At 39.6% G+C, this 26,644-nt stretch overlaps 2 protein-coding genes across 4 annotated transcripts in view; one reads left to right on the top strand and one right to left on the bottom strand.

Annotated features, from left to right (window-relative positions):
* Positions 1 to 1,618: 1,618 nt before the first annotated feature.
* rsph1 (radial spoke head component 1) lies at positions 1,619 to 6,738 on the bottom strand. The gene is made up of 8 exons (XM_048969963.1): positions 6,585 to 6,738; positions 6,228 to 6,341; positions 5,740 to 5,845; positions 5,522 to 5,612; positions 5,267 to 5,405; positions 4,307 to 4,378; positions 3,439 to 3,561; positions 1,619 to 3,238 (listed from the first exon to the last, which is right to left on the bottom strand). Exons 1-7 carry the CDS (start codon positions 6,630 to 6,632, stop codon positions 3,472 to 3,474), a joined length of 660 nt encoding a protein of 219 aa, XP_048825920.1. The 5' UTR covers positions 6,633 to 6,738; the 3' UTR covers positions 1,619 to 3,238; positions 3,439 to 3,471.
* A 3,856-nt stretch (positions 6,739 to 10,594) lies between these two features.
* Positions 10,595 to 26,644, top strand: part of hecw2b (HECT, C2 and WW domain containing E3 ubiquitin protein ligase 2b) — a 42,496-nt gene continuing 26,446 nt past the window's right edge. The window contains exons 1-10 of one of the 3 annotated variants that reach the window (XM_049022294.1): positions 10,595 to 10,839; positions 17,756 to 18,517; positions 19,413 to 19,520; positions 20,006 to 20,100; positions 20,781 to 20,856; positions 20,954 to 21,123; positions 21,215 to 21,357; positions 22,103 to 22,203; positions 22,290 to 23,053; positions 25,157 to 25,463. In XM_049022294.1, the coding sequence (XP_048878251.1) occupies positions 18,223 to 18,517; positions 19,413 to 19,520; positions 20,006 to 20,100; positions 20,781 to 20,856; positions 20,954 to 21,123; positions 21,215 to 21,357; positions 22,103 to 22,203; positions 22,290 to 23,053; positions 25,157 to 25,463 (2,059 nt within the window). In that variant the 5' untranslated portion in view covers positions 10,595 to 10,839; positions 17,756 to 18,222. Of the gene's footprint in view, positions 10,840 to 17,650; positions 18,518 to 19,412; positions 19,521 to 20,005; positions 20,101 to 20,780; positions 20,857 to 20,953; positions 21,124 to 21,214; positions 21,358 to 22,102; positions 22,204 to 22,289; positions 23,054 to 25,156; positions 25,464 to 26,644 lie in introns of all 3 variants that reach the window. The other 2 variants (XM_049022285.1, XM_049022303.1) reach the window with 2 other exon arrangements.

Here is a 26,644-nt window from a genome sequence, read left to right as displayed (position 1 = left end):
CTAGCAATGTAGATTTGGGCAATTTAGACGGTGACTAGTAGTATGTGCACTTTCTTTCCCTTGGCATATAGGTATGCAGTCTGGCTCCTTTGCTGGATTTTTAACTGTTCTGGACCTAGAGCAAATACACCTTGCTTTTAAATAGTCTGAAAACATTCACGTAGCATTCCTTAGGGTGCATAAGAATTGAAATGGGAAAATCCCTGCTGATGGATTTCCATCCATTTTCTGAAACAGCTTAATCCCAACTGGGGTCGCAGGGGGGACCAGAGCCTATTCCGGAAACAATGGGTGCAGGTAGGAACCAACCCTGGGCAGTCGCCAACACACCACAGGGCCAATTTAGACTCACAATCAACCTATCCTGCACACTTTTGGACTGTGGGAGGAAATCGGAGCCCCCGGCAAAATCCCACACGAACACGGGGACCCAGGACCTTCTTGCTGTGAAGCAGCATTAACCACTGCGCCACCATGCCGCCCCCAATGGATTTCAGTTCATTTTCTTGTATTGGAGGTTTCAACTAGGCCATCTCTTACAAAAAGAAGGAGTTTCCTTGATAGTTTTAGGTAAAACATTATATAGCAGCACTGTTTCCGGGCATCATGTCCAAAACCACAAAAATAAACCAATGGCATGCACTGCAGCTGAAAAAGCCCAAGTACTATGTCCGTGCCAGTTCTTTTAAACTGGACTTCTGTTAATTGGATGGGCCACAAGGGATACATAGAAATGGCACCCAGATTCACACACTGATTTTCTTTGAAGTTTAAACACTTGATATTAATGCCAAATGCACAAATTCCAGGCCAATAAAATCTGGCTATAATCTGCTCTGATTTCTTATCTCTGGTCAAGTGTCTCGACATCAAGTTATGAGGAGCTGCCTTAAATATGTATATGCTTACCTTTGTCCACTGACATGCTACAGCTGTCCATTCAAACATGTCATAAATGCCTAAGCATTATCCTTGGGCCTGACTTTCAGCAAGACAGGTGAGAGAAGTGGAGAAGCAGTTAACTCAATCCTGAGCACTGTACCCAGGCAAAGTCCTAATGTGTCCTAACGCTAAGCCTGCCAGTTGAGCTGAGCCGTAAGGACACAAAAAAAGCTGTTATGGAAAAGGGAATACCCAGGGAAGAACAGAACTCAGTGGGGAAGCCCATCCTTTGGTTAGCACTGGGCTGGAGAAGTTTACATAATTTGGTGAAGAGTAAATTCAGGCAGATGGGGACAGCACAGGAAGGCGGGAACAATATGGAGAAGGCAGGCAGGTAGGCAGTTAGGCAGTCAGAAGGGCAGGTGAAATGGCTTTGGCAGGCGGCAACCAAGCAGGGTAGCACAGGCAGGTGGCAGTCGGGAAGAAATACTGGCATGCCAGTGGGGAGGCAGGGTACTCCCTTGTATCGAGATCTCTGATTGGTTCACCTCAGAAAAGGGAGGGGATAAATGAATAAAAGAATTAGTGCCCCTGTAAGCTAAACTAAGCTAATGTGTTTATCACAGAAATGTTAATAGTAAGAATGAACCTGAATCCCACACATATGCTAAGGACTTTTTCATAGCTGTATAACTATAAGAGAATGCATGACATCCAAGTGATACTTAAACATAAGCATTTTTGCATGATCTTTATAGCATATACCAAAATGAATAAATCTAGGAACCATTATCTGACCAGTGACAAAAGCTAAGCAGTAGTTGACTTGAAACAAACATATAGTATGATACATAATAATAGATGACCAGTTGTCCTTTGCTCGGCACATAACAGTGCTTTCCCAATCTTGCAAGTTCATCCTGTTTACCATCAAGAAAATCAGGCATTTTCTATCTGAGTATGCAAATCAGCTTCTGGGCCAGGCATTTGTTACCTTGCTACTACACTGCATATGCTCTCTACTAGTAGACAGCTTATGCTATCAGACAACTGCAGGTTATACGAAATGCAGCAGCTCATCTCATATTCATTCAGCCTAAATGTTCTCATGTCACACCCTTCCTTGTCTCTCTTCCATTAGGTCTCTTTTAGCACTTGCATTAAGTTCAGTCCTTGGTGCTGGCTTACAGGTCCATCAGTAAACTGGCACCCATCTCTATCAAAAACCTCCTCAAGACCAGTGTCCAATCTTACCACCTTCGGTCAGCAAGACAACACCGCTTGGAGTTCCCTCCACCACACGAGAAGTGTCACTTCAGATGGTTCACTTATATGATTCCCTGAAGGTGGAATGAGCTACTAAACCACATGCAGTCATCAGACTCCTTCTCCACCTCAAAGCGATCCCTCAAGACCCATCTGTTCCATGAATCATACCCTGAATGTTCTTATTGTTGCACTTCTGGTCCTTGAATCGTCTTATTAGGTTAGAATAAATTGTATATCAGTATGGACAAAAGTATCTGCTAACGTGTAACTCTAAAAATTATGTAAATATCAAATTATACCATGTGATATTTTAATTGTCTTAAGTCTTATACAAATTTATACCCTGAGTCTGAGTTTATAATCTTTTTAAAACTATGGTATTTCAGTGACTTGTAGCATGAAGGCTGCTGATTCAAATTGCAGTAGGTGCCCTGCCCCAGTTAACGGTACTTAACCTGAACTTCCACATGAATATCTAGTCATTTGAACCATTTGAAAGCCATTTGAACCATTAAGACTGATAAGTCCTGATGTACAGAAGGGGTATCCTCTGAATTATGGGTTCCTAACCTTCATTCCAGGGACCGGTAGTGGCCTATGGCCAATATTCCACCAGGCCACGGAATGCTGGGGGCTAGTTAATTTCACCCCTAAAACTACATATTTATTTTTTTTTACAATCCCTTACATTTGCACATTTCATTTGCATTTGAAAAAATGGAAACAATTAAACGTACAAAATCTCAGATTGATCCATTGATACCCCTCACCCACACCCATAGCTGTTTTACCAGTCTGTGCAATTTTTTGTATGATGTAAACCAGTTCACAGACATCAAGTTGTTGTAAATCCCTACTCTAAATGATTTAATTTAACATAGCAGCTAACAAAATCAACAGAAGTGAAATCAAGAACTTTCTCTAGCCATAATAATCAGTATTAGAACAAAACATGGTACATACAAAAAACAAAGACTGTAGACAAAGACAGCTCTTAAGTCAATCTCCCTTTGCTCTTTGGTCTTCTGGGTAGTTCATCAGTGTTGATCACTGGAGTGGCAATTTAATGCAGCTCCTCACATGCCATCTGTCAACATATAGCATAACGTTCTGACACATAGCGCCACTGATTAAAAAGATTCCATTGATTAAGCCATTCCCTAAATGCATGCAGTTACTTTTCATTTTTTCCTCAAAACAACCAGTAAACCAAGGGTTTTATATTATAGCATTATAGAAAGTATTATAGCATTATAGAAGCTGCAGTAACATTGCAGTTATATTCACCTGGGAAGGTGATCTTTTGACTAGGCTGGTGTGCTAGTGTGTAAGACCAGAGATAGAAACTGGACGCCACTTTAGATGTACAGCAGCAACTGGGTCTTCTTCTTCTTCATCAAGCACCCTTTCCTGTCACCAAATGTCAGCATCAGTTAAGGGCGGACTTCATAAGATGCAGGATAACTAAAGTTTAAAACATATAGAACTGAAAGTTGGTATATATTGTGAGCTGGCACTAAGCTGGACAAGGGTCGCTTATCAGTGCAGGCCCCCTCTGTCCAAGTTCCACCTCAACATCTAGGAAAAGAAACTGAAGGAAAAGAAAGAAAAATACCCTTGATAATTTCAATCGTGATCTCGATATTCCAATTTTATCAAAAATGACTAGGTTTATCGAGTTATTGCAATATATGTTACTATGGATTTCTTGCATGGCAAAATAAATCAGATCCACAAAATCTTGCCATACTAAATGCTCATGTAGTTCCATCCAAATCAGGGGTGTCAAACTAAAGTCCTGGGGGACCGGTGCCCTGTGTAGCTTAGTTCTTTCCCAGTTCTTTCCCAGGTCAAGAGCTGTGTGGTAATTAGCACAAGGAGTTGAATCAAGTGTGTTTAATGATGGGAAACCCAAAAATTGCAGGGCTCCGGCCTCCAGGACTGCAGTTTGACACCCATGATCCAAATCATCTCTTATTCACCCAAAGCCAGATGGTATCATATCATTTTAGTCATTCAGCATTGTTTTGAAATTTTTAGCACAGACAAATAATAGATACATATAAAAGGGTTAATCAAAGGTATTAAGAAAAGGTGAAATAAAACATAATTAAAGGCATCCTCATTGCAAGTAAATACCACGATAATGAATTACCTGATCTACTTGACCAAATTCTCCATGCTGCTCACAAGCAATGTCAAACACATACCTCCCTGGGCCAGAAGGCTAAAAAGTAAATATCAAAATTAATTATAAAACCATTCTACTAAGACAGCATTGTCAAAAGCAAAGAATGTCAGCAAACTTCCAGTTCTTGATTTTCTCAGTGTGCAAACACACATAGTTTATTTATTCTTCTTCAATGCTGCTTGTCCTATAGAGTCATGGGGTCGGGAGCAACAGGGGCAGGGCAGGTAATAACCCATGACAGGGAGACAACCCATTGCAGGACACATTGCAGCATTAACACAGACCTATGGACAACTGGGCATCTCCAATTTACCTTAGCATGTTTTTGGTCTGTGGCGGAAAACTGGAGAACCTGGAAAAAACCCCGCAATGGTGGGGAGAATATGCAAACTCCACACACGCAGAGTCGGAGAGGAGACTCAAACGCTGGTTATCAGAGGTGTGAGGCAACTGCTGTGCTGTCCCACATATCTTATGATTTTAATCAAAATATATAATATGAATATTAAACACCGCTTGCTTTGTTGCAATAATATCTGTTCAAAATAGAATATACTGAGATGTATTTCATCTATCTAGCATAACCACTGGTGCAGGGTTATGCAATGAGCCAGAAGCCTACCCCAGGAAGACCAGGACATAAGGCAGGTGACACACTGGATGGGATGCTTGTCTTTTGTGGGGCGCGCACACTCACACATTAGGACCAGTTTTGATGTCACCAGAGCACCTTTGGGGTGTCTTGAAGGAAAATTGAAGTGTGAAGCAAAAGTACTACCCACTGAGCCATTGCAGTACCTCAATTAAAATTTGTCTCCATTGTGGAAATGTTCACAGCTCACATTATTTGCTAAAGAACACCAAGTACCATTTAAAATATTAAATGATCAGAATCATCTTAGAAAGGTTATGCCGAAATCTTACATTATTATTGTGAAAGTTTCCTTGATATTTGTGGTTGAGATGTACTAACTCGCCTGCTGATGATTCAATCTTTCCAAACATCCAGGTACCCACATACCTGGAGCCAGTGTCATGATAGGTGTAAACACCGTGCCCATGCCTAATCAAAAAAAGAGATTATATGAGTACATCAATCATTTAAAAATGATGAAATATCCAAACATGTGCAAATGGTTTATTCCTGAAACAATTATATAAATAGCCACTGAACTATACCTCTGATTTTGCAACCATTCTCCATTATATGTGTCTCCATTGTTATATGTGTAAACACCGTGACCTTGTCGCTGGTCATTCACCCATCCTCCTGAGAGAGACAAATGAAAAGTACCAAATCACTAGAAAACAAACTGGCTGTACTCATAACAAAATTAAATCAACCGAAAAGAGTAAAACAGTGTCCAAGTTTATTGCAGTTTGACAAATGATCACACCTTCATATTTGGATCCATCAGGGTAGTAGATAATTCCCTGCCCATGTTTCTTGTTCATGTAATATTCTCCAATGTAACAAGCTCCATTTTTAAAAAGGTAAGTTCCCTGGTGCAGAAAAGCACAGAAGTTTATCTGTGTTCATTCAAGTAGTATTTGTAATTTGTAATCAAGTAATATTATGTGCATGCATATATATTTAATTTTAGAACAATTTATCACATACAGTAGGATATGTTAAAAATAGTTTCAAAATTATTTAAACAAAAGAGAATTCTAGAAAATGTTCGGACAGGGTGCCAATCATAAGTTTCACAACTAAAATTTGACGTCAAATATCAACGTATATGAAAAACAAATTAAATGAATACGGAATCACAAAGTTAAAAAGAAATAAATTAGAAACATAACTAATCCAAACCCACAAAGCGTAGTAAGAACACAGCATATCGATTCATAAATATGCCAAATATCGATCGTCACAGCTTACAGTTCCGCTCCTTTTGCCGTTTTCATATACTCCATGATAGGTATCTCCGTTGGGGAGCACTGCCTTCCCGACTCCGTGTCTCTCCCCAATTTCGTTTCTATCGCCATGATATTCCTATTCCAATAATACAGATACTTAAATATCAAATAGGTGTAATGAAGCATTTTTCCTTATAAGGGGTTGCTAATTAATGAGAATCGTTAGTTTAAATCAGAAGTGTGGTAAAACTTTCGATGCGAAAGTCCAGTCGAAGAAGAAATTCTCGACCCAGCACATTTTAATGTGTCCTTTTATCGTCAGTGAGTTATCCTTAATATTTCTGACTGTTTTAGCTAACTAATAATGTAACATACTTACTCCAAGGTAAATCGGCTCTTCTAAATTCTCTGATCCCGTATCTGACATTGTAAACACGTCGTAACTATAACTGATTTAATGTGTTGCACAAGAAAACTGTTAAGCGATCGCAGGTTTATTCTGTGGCCAGTCTGTTACCATAGTAACCGCTGTTATAAACGTTGACATGCCTTGTACACGCATGCGCAAAAAGTACATTTATATATAAAAGTAAGTACTATTTATAACTACTTAAACATATAAAAATAGACACGTAAATGTGTACTACTTCACATTTCTAGAAAGTATCCCTATTCCTATTTGGGGCAGCGGTATTATTTGAGGTAAAGTAGGTAATTCCGGTTTTAGCATTTAAGTAGGTTGCCGTGTTTGAGAGCTCTTTATTGTTTTGGTGAGGTGCGGTTGATGAAAGTCACAAGCTACTCACCATGCTGCTCACAATCTAATAATATCACTATCACTGAAACAGCACTTGTCAGTGTAACAAATTGCTTTCTTATGATTGTCTTAACGGAATTTTCTACTCTGTTTCTAACTTTTTGTTCTTGCCCAGAATGGTTTGTTTTGTAACAATATACTGTAAGTTGTATTCCAGTTATATTCTCTCCCTGTGGAGTTGTGTTTTTGTGTCTCACCGTAAAGATAATTGTTTTTGTTCTTAGACCATGCTTTTTCCAAAATTGTGCTCACCTTATGTTGGAGTTGGGACATAATGAGAACATGGAAACTACACACACAAAGGCCCCAGAACAAGAATTATAGCCATAACCCTGGAGGCATAACGCTACAGTGCCACCTATTGTACTGTCTATGATATATATCAGTCACTATATCATTATAACAGCTGATGTCAATGTAACTAATGACTCAATTGTCATTACAATAATATTTATATAGTAGGCCTACTGCTTCTTGATATCCCTCCATCCATTTTCCAAACCGCTTATCCTACTGGGTCCTGGGGGGTCCAGAGCCTATCCCAGAAGTAATGGGGGATAGAGACAGGGAACAACCTAGAATGGGGGGCCAGCCCATCGCAGGGCACACTCACACACTATTCACTCTCACATGCACACCTACGGGCAATTTAGCAACTCCAATTAGCCTCAGCATATTTTTGGACTGTGGGGGGAAACCAGAGTACCCAGAGAAAACCCCACGACGACATGGGGGGGGGAACATGCAAACTCCACACACATGTAACCCAGGCGGAGACTCGAACCCGGGTCCCAGAGGTGTGAGGCAACAGTGCTAACCACTGCACCACCTTGCCACCCCGCTTCTTGATATAAGTACTGCTTTTGATACTACAGATCACCATACAATAGACAAAACCCTATGATCTCACTGGAAGGTATTTTCATGCTTCTAGTATTATTTACAAAAATCATAATTTGTTCAAATAAATCTTTATTGAAAAGAAACATTATATAGTGGCTAATGCCAGGAGATGTTCCAGGAGTAAAATCATTTGATGTAAATCAAATTACTTAAAGAACCACCACAAAATGCAGACTAGACAACACTCTACTACAATGTGCAGGGCAGAGCTATGAATGCAATTGATACATTATTATCCAGGTCTCAAACAACACAGAATCACATTTGTATAGGCTATATGGTTTTAGCGAGAAACATTACTTGCAGGCAAAAACAGCTATCGAAGTGAATGTCATGATACTGTGCTATACAAAAATAAATTTGTTGTTGTTGTTGTTGTCACTTGCACTTACTGTTTTTCAGAGACCCCAGCGACACAGGTGTAGCTTTGGTATGGTGTGCCTGGCGACCGGTGTGATGTTACAGTTGGGAAGAGGATTGCCTCTGCCCTCTTCGTGTTTGCCAAAGCTTCAGTGAGTGTAGCCGGTGCCCATTGTAGCCGTCCTGCTGTCAGTGCCTTTACAAAAGCATGGAAAGCCATCTCTTCTTGCATGGCACTGGGGAAGCACAGGTCTCTCTTCTGCGCAAGAATGCAGAGGTCTGCCTCAAAAGCTTGCCAGTTCGTTAGTTCTGCCCTCTCTGCCTCTGCCAATAGCTGTCAGCTGAAAAGTAGTTCCAACGCCGCCACCAAAGTAGTGTAGTCTTGCTGTTCATTGGGGTCAGGCTGAGGAGAGCTTGCAGCACTTCCCTTTCCAGTACTAATGCTAAGTGCGCCACTGTCTGCTTGTTGCTCCATGGAATGCTAGGCTGCCAGGCACTCTTAGTGGAGGTAGGGCCCCAGGGACTCTTTTCCATCATAGCATGGAAGCTTTAAGGTGGTCCTCACTCCACTTTTCCCACTTACCGATGCGCTTGGCTGGGAGATGTTGGCTTGCTCTTCTGGGTAGCAAGGCATGCGGGATATGTTGGATCCATCAGGTTGCCCCAGGAAGGCATGATGCTCAGTTCCTGGGATTTCCCACTGCCTCACAATCCCTTAGCGAAGCTGTCGGAGGTGGTCATTGTGCCTCTCTGATCTCGCTTCTGACACCACTGTAAAGGTTGATAGGTGAGCCATGTCACTGGCACAACTGACAGACTAAGAACAGTTTGAGGATCAACCAGAAGATGGTGTTTTTTTTCTTTTTTGCACCCACATCATTTGTACGGACAACATGTACACACTGCTCGCCATGCTCATCACCCCCCTTACAATTTACAATGATTAACATTTAACACTACACATAAAATTACATACAGCACAATGTCATTACAGTACGTGGCGACTACAGGGAACTATTTACAGGGTATAACCTGTATAACCTGGGTATAACCTGTATAACCTGCTGCCCTATCCGATGGGTACCTCCAGTACTACTTTACTAAGTTGGTTCTTTTCCAATTGTAGCTAGATCCTGTTGCCATTCTGTAAACATAAAACTAATCACATGAATATAAAAAACAGACTCTTCCTATCAAATAGTAGTAGAGATTAACATACAGTACTACTGTTCATGTGGGAGATTGAAATCTATCTATTATGTTTGACTAGAGTAAAATGTCCTCTTGATGTTCTTAAAAAGTAATGTCATAAATCCTATTTAATGTTTATGCCTTGTTTTGGGGTTGTCTCGAGTCTTTCTTATTCATTTGTCTATTTAGTGAAGGCTTTTGTCAAAGTGTTGTACAAGTGAGGATTTGACAGGAGGGTCAGCTAGTCCCTGGAGCAATTGGGGTTAAGGGCATTGCTCAAGAATCCACTAGTAAAATCATAGCACTAGCTAGGGAATTTGAACTGGTGACCTTCTGATCACAGGCACAGGCATCCTCCCGCACCAGTCCATCACGTACCATCTCTTTGAGAACTGCTTGTATTCTTTTGCCTCTCATTTTTATAGCATGCTTTCATAATTTCACTGATCCTAGGCTATAATATATTTCATTATCATTACAATATTGTTTTCAGTTCTTGTTATAGCTTTCTGGTCCTTAACTAATATATAATGAAATGGATGCAGACACCTTGGCTGCAAAGATGTCAAAAGAGTGGATTCAGATCATTTCACCACTTTGCAAACCACACATACTGTACAAACCTTTCTAATGCTTAGCCAAACAGTAACTGAACTACAAAAGAGATGCAATGTTTATGATGGTTCATCAGAATCATTATTATTGATGTGCTCATTATTATGATTTTTACCCATTTAAATGATTAGTTGTGTTACTGAAACATATCAGATTAAATGAATACTTAGCTCATAGGTTCCTCATTTTGTTTGCCTGATGTTGCATTACGTTACCTGCTGTCTGATCATATCATCATGCAAGATTCACTATCATTTTATTCAAATTCACAAAACAATAATAATAAAAAATTCTAATCACCATAAGCACCTTTAATGTGTGTAAACTGCAATGCAGTCTGGGAGTTTCTTCATGAAACAGGAATCGAGAGAATATAACCAACATTTAATAATATAGGCCTATGCTTATCATGTTTAATCGGTTGTATAATAAATAATATGTGTCGTATAAAATAGTTTATAGTTTCGTTATCTATTATGTAAAGGAGTCGTCTATTAGAAACCATTCACCCCGCCCCGTCGTCCTCCAGCCCATTCCTACGATTTCTCCCTCCCTCAAAATCTCTCTGCAGGATGACTTTCTTTTTAGTCACCACTGCTCATACTGTTATCGCCTTTTGACTGAACATTTCAAATATTTTATTGGATATACAAAGGAATAAACGGGTAATAAGATTCTGGAGATTTCTTCCGTGGCGTTCGCTCTGATATGGCTGGTGTAAAGCGTAGCTCGAAGCTAGCTGTCGGAGGTAAGTTGGCAACAAGAAGGAGCTCCTAATGATGCAGGAGTATCGAGGCTGATGTGTAGTCTTTCAAATAAATAAGACTGTTTGAGCAGTTTGAGGTAGGCCTCTGTCAGACATAACTCGTTAGAAAATATGAGCTATAATATATATATATATATATACATGTAATCTATGTAACACGGATGATATGCGATAGACTTGCAACAAAGCTGGGCCTCAGCAACGCTCTGTCATCGTTTGGAACCCGTTAAAGGAAATACAAGGGAATTCTGTCGTTTTTTCCTTCTTTATAAAATTATAAATCATACAACTTTCCCAAAATAAACGGATAAAATCTTAATTCGTTTCTACACATATTTATGTCCCGATAAGGGTAAGTGGTAAAGTGTGCTATTTAGCTGCGTAATGTATATATGACTAATCTGTATTTTTCATAGAGCGGTAGTGAGGTGTATGTGTTTTGATGAAGTAAAATTACCCCACTTGTGCTGCTTATGATGATATCGATTGTGATACTTGATTAGACAACTGCGCAGCTGCTGTACTGTGATTTATTTTTTTGTAACTGCTGAATATCACATCATAGTTGATTATGCCACTTCAAGTCCACGGAAAAATAGCAATATAGCAAAAATACAGAAGAAATCCCCGCTGTCAGTTTGTAGTGTGGCGTTCCGTATCGAAAAAATTGTACCGGAATGTATTCTTATGCATAAGGATTGTACGTTTTACACGGGTAAATTTAGCGTAATGTCTTCCTTTTTTATTTTTATCTACCCGTTATGAGCAGTTGTCTAGATGAAAAACGTGTCATAAAGCCCAGTTTCAGTTTATGTATTTCATGTGGGGAAGTAAGCCGTCATGATGCTAAAAGGAGACTGATCTAGGCTGGTAAGCAGTCTGAAAAAGCCTGGATTGTGATGTGCTGTATGTTTGTTTTTATTCACCAATTAAAAATTAAGATCAATACCGCTGTCATATTAGAACTATATTAAAATATTTGCGACTAATAAAGCTGAAATGATACATGATACGGCCCTAGTTTACAACATTATGTCAGTATGACTGTGACAGCTAGTCTGGTATCCTGTTTTTAGAAATATTTTAGCCATTTTCTTTGGTTGAATATTATATTGTATTTGCAGGTATTACTTAACAGAAATATATTGTATAATTGTGTAAAATGATAGAAACATGCTTTATTTACCATGATTTGAAGCCTGAATTATATTCAATCAGCAATTAAATCCAGGTTGATTAAATAAGAGCTCAGCTGGAACAAAAATCAGCATACATAGTGTGATGTCAAGACCTAATTTGAAAAGCACTGCACCAGACAGTTTCATAGTCTCTAAAAAATACAACACACCTTCTCTGTAGTACGTAAATGAAGTTTACAATCCATATTGCTAAACACTTCCTGTCTGTCCCACAGGCAGGCTAGGGTTTTGCAGAACATATGGCAACCATTTCATTGATAGATAATTTGTACTGCCATGGTGACTCAGTGGGTGGTACTATTTAAATTCCGCCACCAGCATTTCCTATGAACTTCTAAATCCCCCTGTGTCAGGTAGGTTTCCTCTAGGTACTCTGTTACTCTCCAGCAGTCCTGAGAGCATGCAGTAGGAGTGGTGTCTCCAAAATACTCATAGTGTATGACTGTGTGTCTGAGTGTGCCCTACAATGTACTGCCGCCCCAGGATGTAGCCCATCCTTGTGCCTTGTGCCCTGTGCTGCCTGGGATAGGCTCCTGGATCCCTCTCATGAATTTGGAACAGGATAAGTTTGAAGATCAATAGATGGATATCTCATGATACAGTTGTCATCTTGGGTTTGACAAACATTCACCAGATTATTGACAAATATATCCTTCTGTAATAATGCTATTCTCACAGTATTACCTTACAAAACTTGATCTTTACACTGAGTCATGTCTGCAGCAATTTGACATGCTTCTTCTGACACAGGTGACCTGTAAGTAGTAGTACTGTATTGCTGAAATTTGGTATTACATTAGAGCAATTCTACACATACATCTATCTGCCAGTCACTCATCCTGATAAGGATTATGGAGGGGGCTTGGTGCCTGTCTAGGCAGCGTTGGTCATAAGGTTGGGGTTCACCTTGGATGCCTGTCTGTTGCAGGACACGCACACGAAATTATAGACTATTGCTCAGAGTAAACTCACATGAAACTTCACAGATCAGAGGTGAGATTTGAATCTCCAGCTATGGAGGTGTGAAGTCATCGTACCACCCCAGTGCTCTACATTAATATCCTCATTTCACTTTTAGGTGGTACTCGACATTTTTTGTTTTTAATTTTGAAAAAATCTGCTATGTGTATCAACAAGACAAGAAAAATAAGGAAGTATGTCCAGTAATACCGGTGGCTTCATATTAAATTATAGTCTAATGCAGGACTATTCTAATCATGGTCATCAGGGTCTGAGCGCTGCTGATTTTCCAGCCTTCCTTCACCTATGAGCCAGGTGTGAAGCCTCTGGCCAATAAGAATCAGTTTAATAATTACTAACTACCTGGGATAACTGGGAAAAAAAGACCTGGATTTGGAATCGAGGTCCAGATTTGAAGAGCCCAAGTCTAATGAGAGAAATTGCAAGCTCTATTTTTTTACTTTTATAACTTATAAAATTAATTTCTAATCTGGGCAGGGTATAAGTAAAGGTTTGAGGTATAAGGCAGTGGCATTAAAGTATTATTAGTATTTCCATAATATATTACAATGACCATGGTTTGCTAAATGTTCTCAGCTTATCAAGGCTCATCTATCTCTTCCCAGGAAATGATCTCTGGAGTGTAATGTACAGTACTTGCCAGTGTGTACTCAAATTGTTTTAAATGTATCACCGATGAGTGCCACAGTAAGAGAGTTAGTTTTGCAAAACATTTTATTGAATAAATTAATCAGCTTTTGTAATTTTATACACCAGTGCAGTAGAACAAGGCACCCCCTTTCAAATTTGCCGTCAGTAAGGCATTGAAGACAAAATTCTTAGTAGTAGTGTTGCTTTATAGCACAGTAATAGGTATATGTGTGAAATAGTAGTTTCAAGTGTAACAGGTTTTCTCTAGAATTATGTGGTGCTCTTAAGATTTTTATTGTATTTTTATTGTTTAGAGCCAGGATCCCCAATCCTGCTCCTGGAGACCTACCACCCTTTAGAGCTTAGTTGCAACCCTAACCTGAATCAGATAATCAGGCTCTTTAATAGCCTCTTGGAATTAGAACCAGCTATGTTGAAGCTAAGTTGGTGAGTGCGTCAAACTTGAATATTGTCTTCTTAGATTTATTTGCATTGCAATCATTCTGTGGTGATAGTTAAGTTCCGCCTTGTAATACTGACAGATGAGTACATTTTCTTTAACTGTGAAGTGCTTCCACAGAAATCATGCTTTTGCTCTTTATTTGGACCCTTATCCTCTATGTGTCATATTTCTTCCATCATATTGTAGACTAATAGAGCAGGAAATTTTTAATCAATGCTTTTTAGTAATCGAGTAATCAAATTTAATAGTGTAATCATAACAGCTCTGCTACAGTTTCCAGATGCTAAAAAGTATATTTATGCATTTGTTTCATTGCACTTTTCTACTTTTCTGTGGCTTCCCCGTTACTCTCTTGTACTTTAAATGGAAAAAAAAATAAAATTACAGCATTTTCAAAATAGTGCTGCCTGGGTTCAGCTAAGAGAAACGAAGTTGGCCCATATGACTACACATTTAGCTTTACTGTATTGGCTTACTGTCAAATAAAAGAACAAAACTACAAAGTGCTCCTTCTAGTTGTCAAGTTTCTCATTGTGGTCCATACTTATTTTACTGACCTCCTTTCTGCCGTGACCTCCACATTTCCATGAAAATTTAAATGATGTAGTCAACACAACAGTCAGGGAGACTTTGACAGCCCCTACTGCTAAAGATTCCTGTGGTCAGTATCCATCAAACAATGAGGATTTTTAGTTATAAAGAACTAAAGAAATTCTGCTGTAATATAATTTTTACTCCATATTGGATTTTTGAAGGGTTGTCTTAGAGTTGATTTTGAAATATTAATCTGTATAAGCTGACTTCCTAGCTCTGTCCTGCACGTCATAGCAGTGAGAATGGTTATGGGGGAGTTAGGGTTGTATTCCTGGGCTTAGTGTCTCGTGCCAGTTCTTTGATGGTTCATTCAGTGAATGGATTCACATTTATATGATGGCAGTTTCTGTTTGCCAAAATGGACTTAGGAGTGACACAAACTATTTCCTTCTCTTTTGCCTAAAACAATATTACTCCTGTAATACATTCTGGTTCTCACCATTTGCTACATTGACAATTGCGTTTTTAATGATATAGTGACATGTCATTTTATATGTCAATGTTAGTAGATTGTGGGTTGCACAGTGGTTAGCAGTGCAGCTTCACACCTCCACAGTCATTTGATTCCTGGTCCTAGCTCTGTGTTTGTGTGTGCATGTTTTCCCCGTATTTGGTGGGCTTCCCCCTTCAGTCCTAAAACATGCGGTTAGGTGACTCTGCATCTCCAAGTGACTTATGCATGAGTGTACGCTGTCCAATGGACTGGGATCGCATCCAAGGTGTTCCCGGTTTTCTTTGAATATTGAAAAAGTGATTATTGAAGATGAATGGATGGATATGAATACAACAGATAACAGCTATATACCTTAAAAGATAGGTACTTTAAATGTTATATCCGTAAGTGGGCTATAACTTTTCTACAGCAGGTCTGGTTACAAACAATCACACAAAAATAGCTTAATATATAATGTGTGAAATAAATACCATGCAATACAGTTATAAGGTATGAGTAATTATGCATTTAATGTCATAAACATTATTAACCTGAAACAAGTACAGGGCCAATTTGAGTTCAGGGAACAGGAAGGCACTATAGATTCCCCTGGCGGCTGGCAGGAAGGGGCCCCAGAAATGCTTCTTGGTGTACTGGTGGTCTCAGTTGTTGGCCAATGGTGTTCCAAGAAAGCACGTTACTGAAAGGATGAGTATCATTTGTGATGATGGGTGTTGGCTTCTTCCTTTCTTCTACCAGCACCTTTTGTGGCATGTCTGGAGACCACTCTATCATGGATTCAGGTTTTTTTATGATGGTATTCAGATAAAGGAAACCAACCGTTAAAGGATCTGAGCATCCTCAGGAAACAGTCTGCTCTGTTCTTTCTTGTAGAATGTATCTATATCCTGGCATAGGATGTGTGTGTGTGTGTGTGTGTGTGTGTGTGTGTGTGTGTGTGTGTGGAGTTTGCATGTTCTCTATGTCAGGACTCAAAAATATGGTGAGAACAAATAAGGATAAAGGCAGGGACGTTGAGCAGAAACACAATTCATTAGCAAGTAAAACTGGTGAAAAGGGGGTCAGGAAATAGACTTTCCCACAAAACAAAATAAACCATCCTGGGTATAAACACAATAGTAAAAGTACTCGGGCATCTTTATACTCACAAACAAAAGTTTCAAGATTGAGTATTGTCAAATTACATGAGTTAGTTTAAATATCGGTCTCCATAAGACAATTCAATCATATTTGCTCAGAATGCAGTGACATCACTTCCTCGGGATTCCGAAGAGGATTTCCCAGGGCCGCTGTCTCATTGGCACCACCTGCTATGCATGCATGGTGTGAGACCTTATGTTTCAATGGATTTCCTCCCACCGTCCAATAACATGCTGCTTAGTAAATCAGTGTCTCTAGGTTGTAGTGTGTGTCTTGCATTAGTCTGGTGTTGTATCCATGCTGTCTCCAGCTTTGTGCCCCCCATTTCCCAGTATAGGCTTCAGGTTTTCTGCAGTCTTGTTCTGTGTTTATTTGTTATGAAGATAAATGGACGTAATTGACCATGAAAGGATTTTTAATGTGAGTAGGCCTACTCTGCTTATAAGACCAAATCTATTAAGTGCATAATTATTTTTTACCTTTGCATTGATGTATCTTTAATATTCACAGTACAGTTGAATATGTCAAGTTGTATCTTATTTAAGATGCTTACTTGTATAACATGAAAATAAATCGAACTTGGCCATTTATGGTAAAATCATTTGAACTAGTCTTTTTTTATATATATTGTGCTTTGTTGTTGTACTGTGCTTTTGCTCCAAATCTTCCGTCAGCTAATTTGAGAATATGAAGAAAATGTCCTTCTGTTGAATTGTTTTATTGGTTTATTTTACAGTGCATGGTTGTTACTGTTCAGGCCTCTCAATATTATTTGCAAATACAAACATATATTTGAAATATAACTGGAAGAACCTCTTCATATGGCAAAACCACTGAAATACAACTTCTCCTCTAATTTACACTGATTTACCTGCTGCATGAACAGTATTGATGCACATAGATTGCCATATGAACAGCAGCGGACTATGCTAATGCATAAAGATAACAGATCCCCTAAAAATGTTACACAGAATCCTGCAAAGCAAGAGCTGTACAGATTTACTTGTTTGTATATTGGACAGGTCTTTGTGTATTATACCTTGTTGTTGATTTCAGGCTGTAAGATTATGGTTTCAGTTACATAGGAGTACATGTATACCAAATAGATCAGTCAGACCTTGGAAAAGGGACATCATAAAATTCTGACCCCCTTTCCTCCTTTTTTTCAGCACACAGGAGCCTGGGGAAATATGGAACAGTGTTTAGTAACTTGTATAAAGCATGTCCTCTCAGCTGAAATGTCTGTGTTTGCATTTTTACCCAAAAACAGTAAAATCTTTATTTCCTTTTTGTTTTTCTTTCATCCCTTTTCTCATCACCTTCACATTTTAGTTATTTTCCAAGCCTCTACTTGCTTTTCACTCTCTACTCTTGTTGGCCCCATCTTTCTCCTCACCCTTCTGTCTTCCTCTTCTGTTATCCCTCTTGTATATTAAGCTTTGCCCTCCCTTCTTAGATGGGAGTATGAGCTGGAAGTTTCAGTTAGCCCAACTTCCTCAATAATACTTCCAAACATAAAAGGGGCTTCTCAAGCCTTCATTTCAAAAAAGAAAAAACATAGAATGGAACCACACGATTCCTGCTCCGTGGACCTGAGTAGGTCCTGCGGTCTTAAGTTTTTCCGATGAAGGAAAGAAAAGATCTTAATCGCCGAGTCTGACACGTGTTGGTTAACATATTAAGATGCAAATAACAGTCAGAAACAAATTCGATTGAGACATTTCAAGGACTGCTGTAGAGTGACTGCAGTCTTATCTATAAAGGCACAGTTGCCGCAACAGAACTGTACCTGCCCTGTTTTCTACTTAGTCTGGTTTCACACCAGTATATCCACCATTCGTCCATCTCTTGCCACGGCTGTACTCCCCCCCCGTCCCCGTCCCCAACCCCCTCCTTCAATCACTATGGCAGCCACAGCCCGGGAACATTTGCTGGTGGTGCGACGGCGCAGCCCTCAGATGCGCTATACATTGAGTCCAGAGAACTTGCAGAGCCTGGCAGGTCAGAGCCCAGGGCCATCTGAGACACTGGGCTTACAGCGCGCCAACAGTGACACTGACCTGGTCACCTCTGACAGCCGTTCCTCCCTCACTGCCTCTGTGTATGAGTTCACTTTGGGCCGGTCGCAGAATCTTATAATATCATGGGATATCAAGGAGGAAGTGGATGCTACCGACTGGATTGGCCTCTACCACATAGGTGAGCTCCTCCTGACACTCACTGCATTTTTCTTTCACATAAGAGTTTGTTTTTCCTTGTAGGTGAACATAATTGGAAGTTGAAATGCTATGCAAATAATATTGCTGATTTTAGGGTTCAGTCTAAAAGATATGCAAGGGGTGAAGTGCAGCTTTTTCAACTTAATGGTTTCAAGGAAGATGTTTGTGAAGTAAAGCTGTCACGGTGATTATTATGATTCGATTAGTGTGATACACCTGTATGTTCTTAATGTTGTGCTTCTGGACATTGAATAGTCTTATTAGGTTCTCACTTTGTTAGAAGTTGTGTCGCTCCTGCTCCAATACCGTTTACACTTGTACCTGGGCATTCATTGGGGGCTTAGCTGTATTTATGCCTAGTTGACTCATTGACAGCATGTATGTTTGCGTTGTGCTATTTGCTTCACTTGTATGCTGCTTTGGACAAAAATATCTGCTTTGTAAATGTAAGACAGTGGTCATACAATGTGATGACTTATAAAAATAGTGTTGGGATCGGTCATCCTGAGACCAGTACACTCAACACCAGTGACACTTGCATGCTTCTTTTACAACTTTTGTGACCCTGTTTGGTGTGATAATGGCCTTTGGGTGTGACAGTTTGTGCGAAGTCAGTGTGTCCAATTAATTTTAAATTATAGTGGTGGAGACTTCCTGTGTTGCTGCAGGGGCTGATGAGAAGGAGTAATGTTAAATGTTAAAGGCTTTCTTGACTTTATTATCTTGTTGCTGCAGTAAAAAAGGTACCACACAGACGTAACTTCATACATTTGTAGCTTTTACTGTATCTTCTTTCAAAGGTGTATCTATAAATGAACAGGATGAACTTTGAAAGGCATCGTCTAACTGATGGTTACTGTTCTTTAACCCTGCAGATGAGACTTGCCCTGCTAATATGTGGGATTCTAAGAATCGAGGTGTTAATGGCACTCAACGTGGGCAGATTGTATGGAGGTTGGAGCCTGGGCCTTACTTCATGGAGCGTGAGTAAAATGATGCCATACGTGGGAAATGGTGTCTAGTAGTGCTGGGCGGTATTCCAGTTCATACCGAAAAATGTTTTTATTATCGTTATGATATGAATTTTCCTTACGTCGTAATACCGGTTTAAAAAGCCTACACAACGTTTGAAAAGTGGCGCAGCTGGAAACTGTTTGAATGGGGACTTTTTTCACTGCTGCACCGCTAACAATGTACCACGAACAATCAAAAAAACGGAAGGTACAGCTGACGCTGCATTTGAAAATAATGAGACACTGGGGTTGTCAAAAATCAATTATCAGATACTAATCGATATTGGCCTAGTATCTAGAAAACCAAACGGGGTAGTGGTATTTAGGTGCCCTGAGAGGAGATCAGTCGTTTGAATAAAATGCTGTAAGGACATAAGTGAGATGAGATGATGATTCTGCATTTTATTTCCATCCCTTGACTCTCTGTGCCTGTATGTCTCCCCTACCATATACAGCTGAGACCAAGATTTGCTTTAAGTACTATCATGGAGTGAGTGGGGCCTTAAGAGCCACTACTCCCTGCATTACCATCAAGAACCCTGTTGTTGTGGTATGTTGCAAATTGTATTTTGTCTGTATTTCTGTGTATTAATTTAGTGAAGGAGATAAAATACTATAGGGAATACATAATCAAACAGAACCTGTGGGGAATGCATATGGTTTTGGGACCAGTTCATTGCCATTGCAGATTTATTTGTTAGCGCGATATTTCAAAAAGTATTGGATGGATCCTTTTCAAACTTTGCAAACAAATTGTATGAATATCTGAAAATGATCAGATATTGAGACAAATGGTATCAAAATTGAAGCAATGCTGCTTAGTGGTAGCAAAGGGAAGGGTGACTACAGAAGATAATTGATGTTGTAAACCAGATAAATAAAAAATATTTGGTATTACCGCATCACAAAAATCACTATATGAATGAAGATGTGCACCTGCTTTCATTTCTAGAAGTCGTACCAAAATTGAAGCAGTTCCACTTAGTGGTGGTAGATAAAAGGACAGTGACAGACACAGATCTGAAATTGATTATATTAAGTCACACAAAGTTGGGTTTTAATAAAAATTGGGAAGATGGGGGTTGCAGAGCTGGGGGTGATGGGAGGAGTGGGAGAATATTTTCTTTAACATTCCATTTTTGTTTAAAAGATTAATGATAGTTTCACCCATGAAGGTCAAGGTAAATATGCATGATACATGTATTTAATGTTTTTTCTTTATTGCTACAGGGAGGTGCTGAAGGTCAAGTAGAAGGACATGTATTAACAGAACATTGCCGTAAGCTTGTCAGTTTTACTTTATCAGGTAAAGCCAAGGGTATAACTCTTAATACATATTTACACCATTCTTCATATGCATGTGCAATCCAATGTGAAGTTCTTTTGATCCCATCTTCATGTAGACATCCAAGCTCTTGGTCTGAAAAAGGGCATGTTCTTCAACCCTGACCCTTACCTGAAAATGTCCATAAAACCTGGAAAGAAGAGTAGCTTCCCCACCTTTGCACATCATGGGCAGGAAAGACGAGCTTCCATCATTGCCAATACAACTAACCCCGTCTGGCATGGAGAGGTATGCCTGGAGACTAAATATGGACATACGCAACACAGTTCATACAGATATGCATGTGATGGACTCATCTAGTCTCTTTTTCTTTCAATAGAAGTACACCTTCGTAGCTCTTGTTACAGACGTTTTGGAAATTGAAGTAAAGGATAAGTTTGCCAAAAGCCGACCGATTATCAAGCGCTTCTTAGGCCAACTGACAATTCCAATACAGAGACTCCTAGAGAGGCATATAACCAGGTAGGAATTAGGGGTTAACTGTTAGAATGGAAAAAATTGCAGTGTACTTGCTTTAATATAACCTTTTTTCTCCATTAACTTTGTCCTCCACCCTAGAAGTACCCTAGTACATATATCTCTTACCTGACTGACAATTTTCAAGGTTGATCCCAAGGTCACCTGCCTCAGTACCTGCAGGACTGCCATCAAGTATGGCAGGTACCTAGCTAATAATCTCGGTACAAATAATATCAGGAGGCTGGAATGTGACCCTTGCAAACCAAAGAGAAGTATGTAGAACTGCTGATAAAAACCTTCCAGTCTCTTTTTGGCTGTTTTCCCTCCTTCCTTTTTCCGTAAAACTAGCAATAAGAGAATCTGCCAGTAACCCTTGGTCAAATCTATCATTCTGTATATTATAATATCTGTATTGTCACTCACTGAGGACCTCTTAAATTACTTTTCCTTATGTTCATATTTTCTACCACATACAATATGAACATTTGAATATGAAAAAGTAATTATTCCAGTTAATTACAATAATTAAACAAAAAAAAAAAAATGTGAAAAGGCAGCCTTGAAAATTGACAGGGAATCCTAAATTTTTCTTGCTTGATGCAACCTTTCTCAAATAATAGTTTTTGTATTTTGTAGCCCATAATATATACTGATTGATTTTTATGGTACTAATTGAAGTATACTATGGCAAATCATTTAAACCTTTAAATCCAGTTAAATAAATAAAGTCTGTTTGTTGGTGTCACAGGGATCAACTACTTACTTTCACACTCTGCCGCCGTTTGCCTACTGAGCACGTGAGTGGTCAGCTGCAATTTCGAGTGGAGATCACCTCCACAGGACATGAAGGTAAAGAATAACATATGGTTAGTCTCTGTTCACAATATGAAGTTTGTTAAAACTCATAACTAAATTTCATTATCTTATCTACTTAGAGGCCACACCTGACACTATTGGCTGCCTTTTGGGAACCTCAGCCGTGAATGGAGATCCTGACAGTCCCTCTGATGATGAAGAACTTCCTCACACTCCTGCTGGACCAATTAGTAGCCATTCCCCTACTGGGTCTGAGGGTTCTTTGCAGTGTTTCTCACTGAGAAATGGTGATGTTGCTGGACAAGACCAAGAAAATAAGGAGGGTGGGACCGACAGAGGAGCAGAAGGGGGATTCCCTCCACATACATCGCACCAGGTATCCCCCAATGAATACCTTGAGGCTATTGAGGTCCCTAAGGGACCAGGGGAACGTCCTCTTGGAGCAGCTTCACCTAAGCTTCGTTCTAGCTTTCCCACTGATACAAGATTGAGTGCTATGCTACATATTGACTCAGATGAGGAGGAAGACCCATGTGAAGTCCTCCAGGAAGAGGGTGGATTGCTGATGGACAAGGGGGAGCCGAAGGAATTATCTGATGTTTTAACTGACATGGAGTCAGATCAGCAGGGACAAGAGGAGCAACAAGAAACAAACACAGAAATAGCTGATGACCACACAGAGGGTTCAGCTGCTGAGCCAGAGGCCACTGGCCTCAGAAGTCCTGTACAGGAAACAGGAGGGGCAGATGAGCCAAACGAGGCCCCACTCTCAAGCCAGGAACTGTTTAGTGAAGGCACAGAGAGAGTTGAGAGCTCCAGACCCGCCGAATCATCAGTTGGCTCTTCCTCTGATGACACTTCTCACCCAGCATCCTCTTTACAGGTGTGTTTCGTACAGAGCATCCTACACTAATCTTATTCATTTCCACTCTCACAAAAAGCAGGAAATATGGTGCCACTCGTAACGGGTACAGTACTGTATCAAGTGAATTTTTTTATCAGCCGTAGTAAGCAAGTCATGTCGCTTTTACTTTTAAAGAATTGCATCATGAAGAAAATCATTTGAAGGCAGAAAAGTCAGTTGTGTGGTTCAGTTTGCCAGGGTTCTCTGCGTATATCCAGAATCCCATGGCTGTCCATGTTACTATTGGGCCCTTGAACAAGACCCTTAACCCCAAATGCTCCAGGGGTGCTGCATGCCAGTTTTCACATTATGCAGTCTAATATTCAGCTGTAATTTAGAAACCATATTACAATTCTGGCCAACATTATTTGTACCCTCAAATTTTATATATATTATGTACCTGAACAAAAAATTGAGCAGTGAAAGGCTTAGGTCTAAATACACTTATGTTTGATATTTTGATGTTGAAGTAGCACAGCATAAAATACAGTAAAATCCACTTATAACGGACTTCAAGGGACCTGACAAAACAGTCCATTATATCCAGAGTTTCTGCATGCCCAGAACACAATTACAGGACACCATTTACTCATGCCACACCCCAGCAAACACACTTGTGGTATAGATTATTATATTGTACTTATAGTAAACCAACCTTACCTGACCAGATGCATGACTATTAATAATCCCGACTACCTATCTCTGTTGGACATCACCGTTACATCACGCACCTTGTAGGCAGAGCCTGCATGTCTGTTATAGCCGAACAAAACTACAGCTGGTTATCACCGGCACGCCACGTGCCTTGTAGGCAGAGCTGCATATCTGTTATAGCCAACCAAAACTACAACTAAAAGCGGCCCTGGGGACCACATTGTTTCTCCATTATAAGCGAAATTCCGTTATATGCCAGTCCGCTATATCCGATGCTTTTTCTGCATGTTCTTAAAGGGGCTTGGCCGAGACCAGTGAACCTCGTCCGTTATAGACGATATTCATTATAAGCGAGTCCACTATAGTGGAATTTTACTGTAATAGCAAAAATAAGAAAATGACAATTATTTATTTGAAAATTTTTAATCTGTGGGGGTGGGGGGATCTAGATTGTCATTGCAGTGAAATTATACTCACCTTTGACAGATTCTCAGTGCTTGGGTAACTTGGGTTACTAAACGGCCATCTCCCAAGACCTTGGCATCCCTGTTTCAACAGATTGTGATGGAATTACGAAGTGTTTTGCTCAGGGAACTGTCAGGATCCTCCTGGGGCATAGTGTGAAGAGGGAAACACCAGACAAAACAACCACAGAGCTTAACTCTGACCTGGAGCAACCGAAATGGTTTCAACCCATACTGTAGCATATGGTGCACACTAAACAAAAAAGGTTTAGTGCTGTATGGGCTGAAAGAAAATCATTAAATGACATGAAAAATCTTTGCTAATACTTGCCTAGAATAACCAAACTTCTTCTGGGAAAAAGTTCTATAGACAGATGCGACGAAATATGCTGCCTACCATGAATGGTGGAGCATCCTGTAACAGGATGGAGATTTTTGAGTCTAGGCCTAACAGGTCAACAGATGTATGACAGAATGTTGAACCCTCTGGTGGAGTGCCTGAGTTCGATTGAATGTCTGGTTTGTATTAGATGGTGTGAGTACTAGTTAGAAATAGGCAATTTCCTACCTAATGGGTTGGAGGACAAATGGATCATGGATTTGGTTTGGATTGGTCATTGTTAAGCCTGTCAAATGGCTGCTTGATGTTGATTGGCTGATGTTGGCCACGTTTTATGACTTATGACTGCCATTGTGTCTGACCTCAGGCTTGCCCCTAGTAAATATTTGCCAAATTTCACCTGGATTGGTCAAAGGAGTTTCAATGCGGCTCGCCTTGAGTGGTGTCCCCAGAATGATTCTGAGAGTACCCAGCACTATATGCTTTAGACCCTTAATTAATAATAGATCAACTAATCAGTTAATTAGTTAATAAGACAGTAAAGGCAAATTATTGTGCATGCAAAATGCTTGTTGAGGTATCCCGAAACTTGTAATGTATCATGGTGCTTTTTTGTTTTTATAGATAAGTGAAGAATGCTTTATGGCTTCCTCCGATGCCGATCCAATGGAGAGAAATATCACTGACACTGCTGCCGCAAGGAGTGATGTAGCTGATAAAGGAGGTGGGGATCCTGGGTCTGGCCCAATAAATGATGAGAATCAAGAGGGCCCAGAAAATGAAGGTCATAATGAAGGAGAGGAGATCTGGCAAAGGAGACTAAGTTTACAGGCAGCTGGTGGCATTCCCCAGGAGGAACAAAGCGTGTCTTTGGGGGCAAGAACATCTGTGGATTCATTGTGTCTCGTCACTCAGTTGGATGAAGAGCCAGGTAAGGGCTGGTTTTGAGAACAGAAAGGGCAAACAAAATATGTAAATAAAATAAAATAAGTCTTTATTGAATGACTAATGAATGATCTGTACCATATAAGAAATTGTTAAAGTTATGGTAGACAATGCTGGAGAATTGGTAATTGAATATGCCCAATTGATTAATGCACTTTACTTTTAAGCTTTATCTGTTCAACTTACATTAATATTGGCAGCTTCAAAGAGGAATGTAGTTTTGCAACATTCTTACTAGTCTATCACTTGTGCAAACTATGGTTAGACCGGAGTATCAGAATAAGACACGTTTGAACATGCTAACTTCAAATAGTACTGTGATAGATTTAAGTTGCTGTTGTCTCTATGCGCTGTATCATTTGAGGTCTTTTTAGAAAAAGGACACAATCGAGTACACAGAGTAAGGTGAATTAGCAAGTCATGTAAGCTATGGAACCAACAATATATGCAGAATTATTAATTATTCTGTTTACATCAACTATTTAAAATAGATACTGTTTTTTTAAATTAAAACATTCCTTGCTATGTCTGTGTGTAGGAGGTATTTAATGAAACACCACTACAATTTGCTTGCCATATGCTGTATGTTTATTTGCTAAAGCCCTAATCGGATGTGATTTGTTTTACCTGGGGACGTGATGTAATTGATGCAATTAGATCCGCCAGGGTCCGTAATTTTAATCCAGTTTGAATCGGCCATGTCTGCAGTTATTACAAGCCTACACAGTAAAATTTTGGGAGCAAATTACTTTCTGTGTTTCACCAAACACAAATGTGTTTCGGCAATAGTAGTCCTTTCCTTTCGTCAGAGTAATAAGATATCTGTAAAGGCATGTTTTTTTTGTAAGGAAACAGCAATTAGCTCACTAAACTGGAGCTTGAATGAGTACTGAATTTTCCAAACATGTCTGACAATGTATAGTAATGTAACAGACAAATAAAATAGTGACTTTTGAGACAATTTTCCACATAGGCCTATTTCCTCCAACACATGATGATTGTGTATGATCTATGCAAATTGGTGCTGATAGTGGACATCACTCCATACTGAAATAAGATGGAGTGATCTCCCTTGTCTGGTGTTGGGTCTTTGGTAGGCCTGAATGATTTAACGATTTATCAATTTCAAATCAAAATCGCAGTTTGAAGCTGGACGATTAGCAAATA

Source organism: Brienomyrus brachyistius, chromosome 1 (genome assembly GCF_023856365.1).
Source record: "Brienomyrus brachyistius isolate T26 chromosome 1, BBRACH_0.4, whole genome shotgun sequence".
In the NCBI taxonomy this organism is placed as follows: Eukaryota; Metazoa; Chordata; class Actinopteri; order Osteoglossiformes; family Mormyridae; genus Brienomyrus; species Brienomyrus brachyistius.
This window is presented reverse-complemented; position numbering and strand designations above follow the sequence as displayed.

What these genes read in the sequence shown, in the direction of transcription:
- rsph1 (XM_048969963.1), bottom strand. Translation starts at nt 6,632, where the DNA reads ATGTCAGATACGGGATCAGAGAATTTAGAAGAGCCGATTTACCTTGGA. An exon ending in AAGAGCCGATTTACCTTGGA is followed by an intron (nt 6,342 to 6,584) that starts GTAAGTATGTTA and finishes TTATTGGAATAG; the next exon opens with GAATATCATGGCGATAGAAA. An exon ending in GAAACTTTCACAATAATAAT is followed by an intron (nt 4,379 to 5,266) that starts GTAAGATTTCGG and finishes TTTACTTTTTAG; the next exon opens with CCTTCTGGCCCAGGGAGGTA.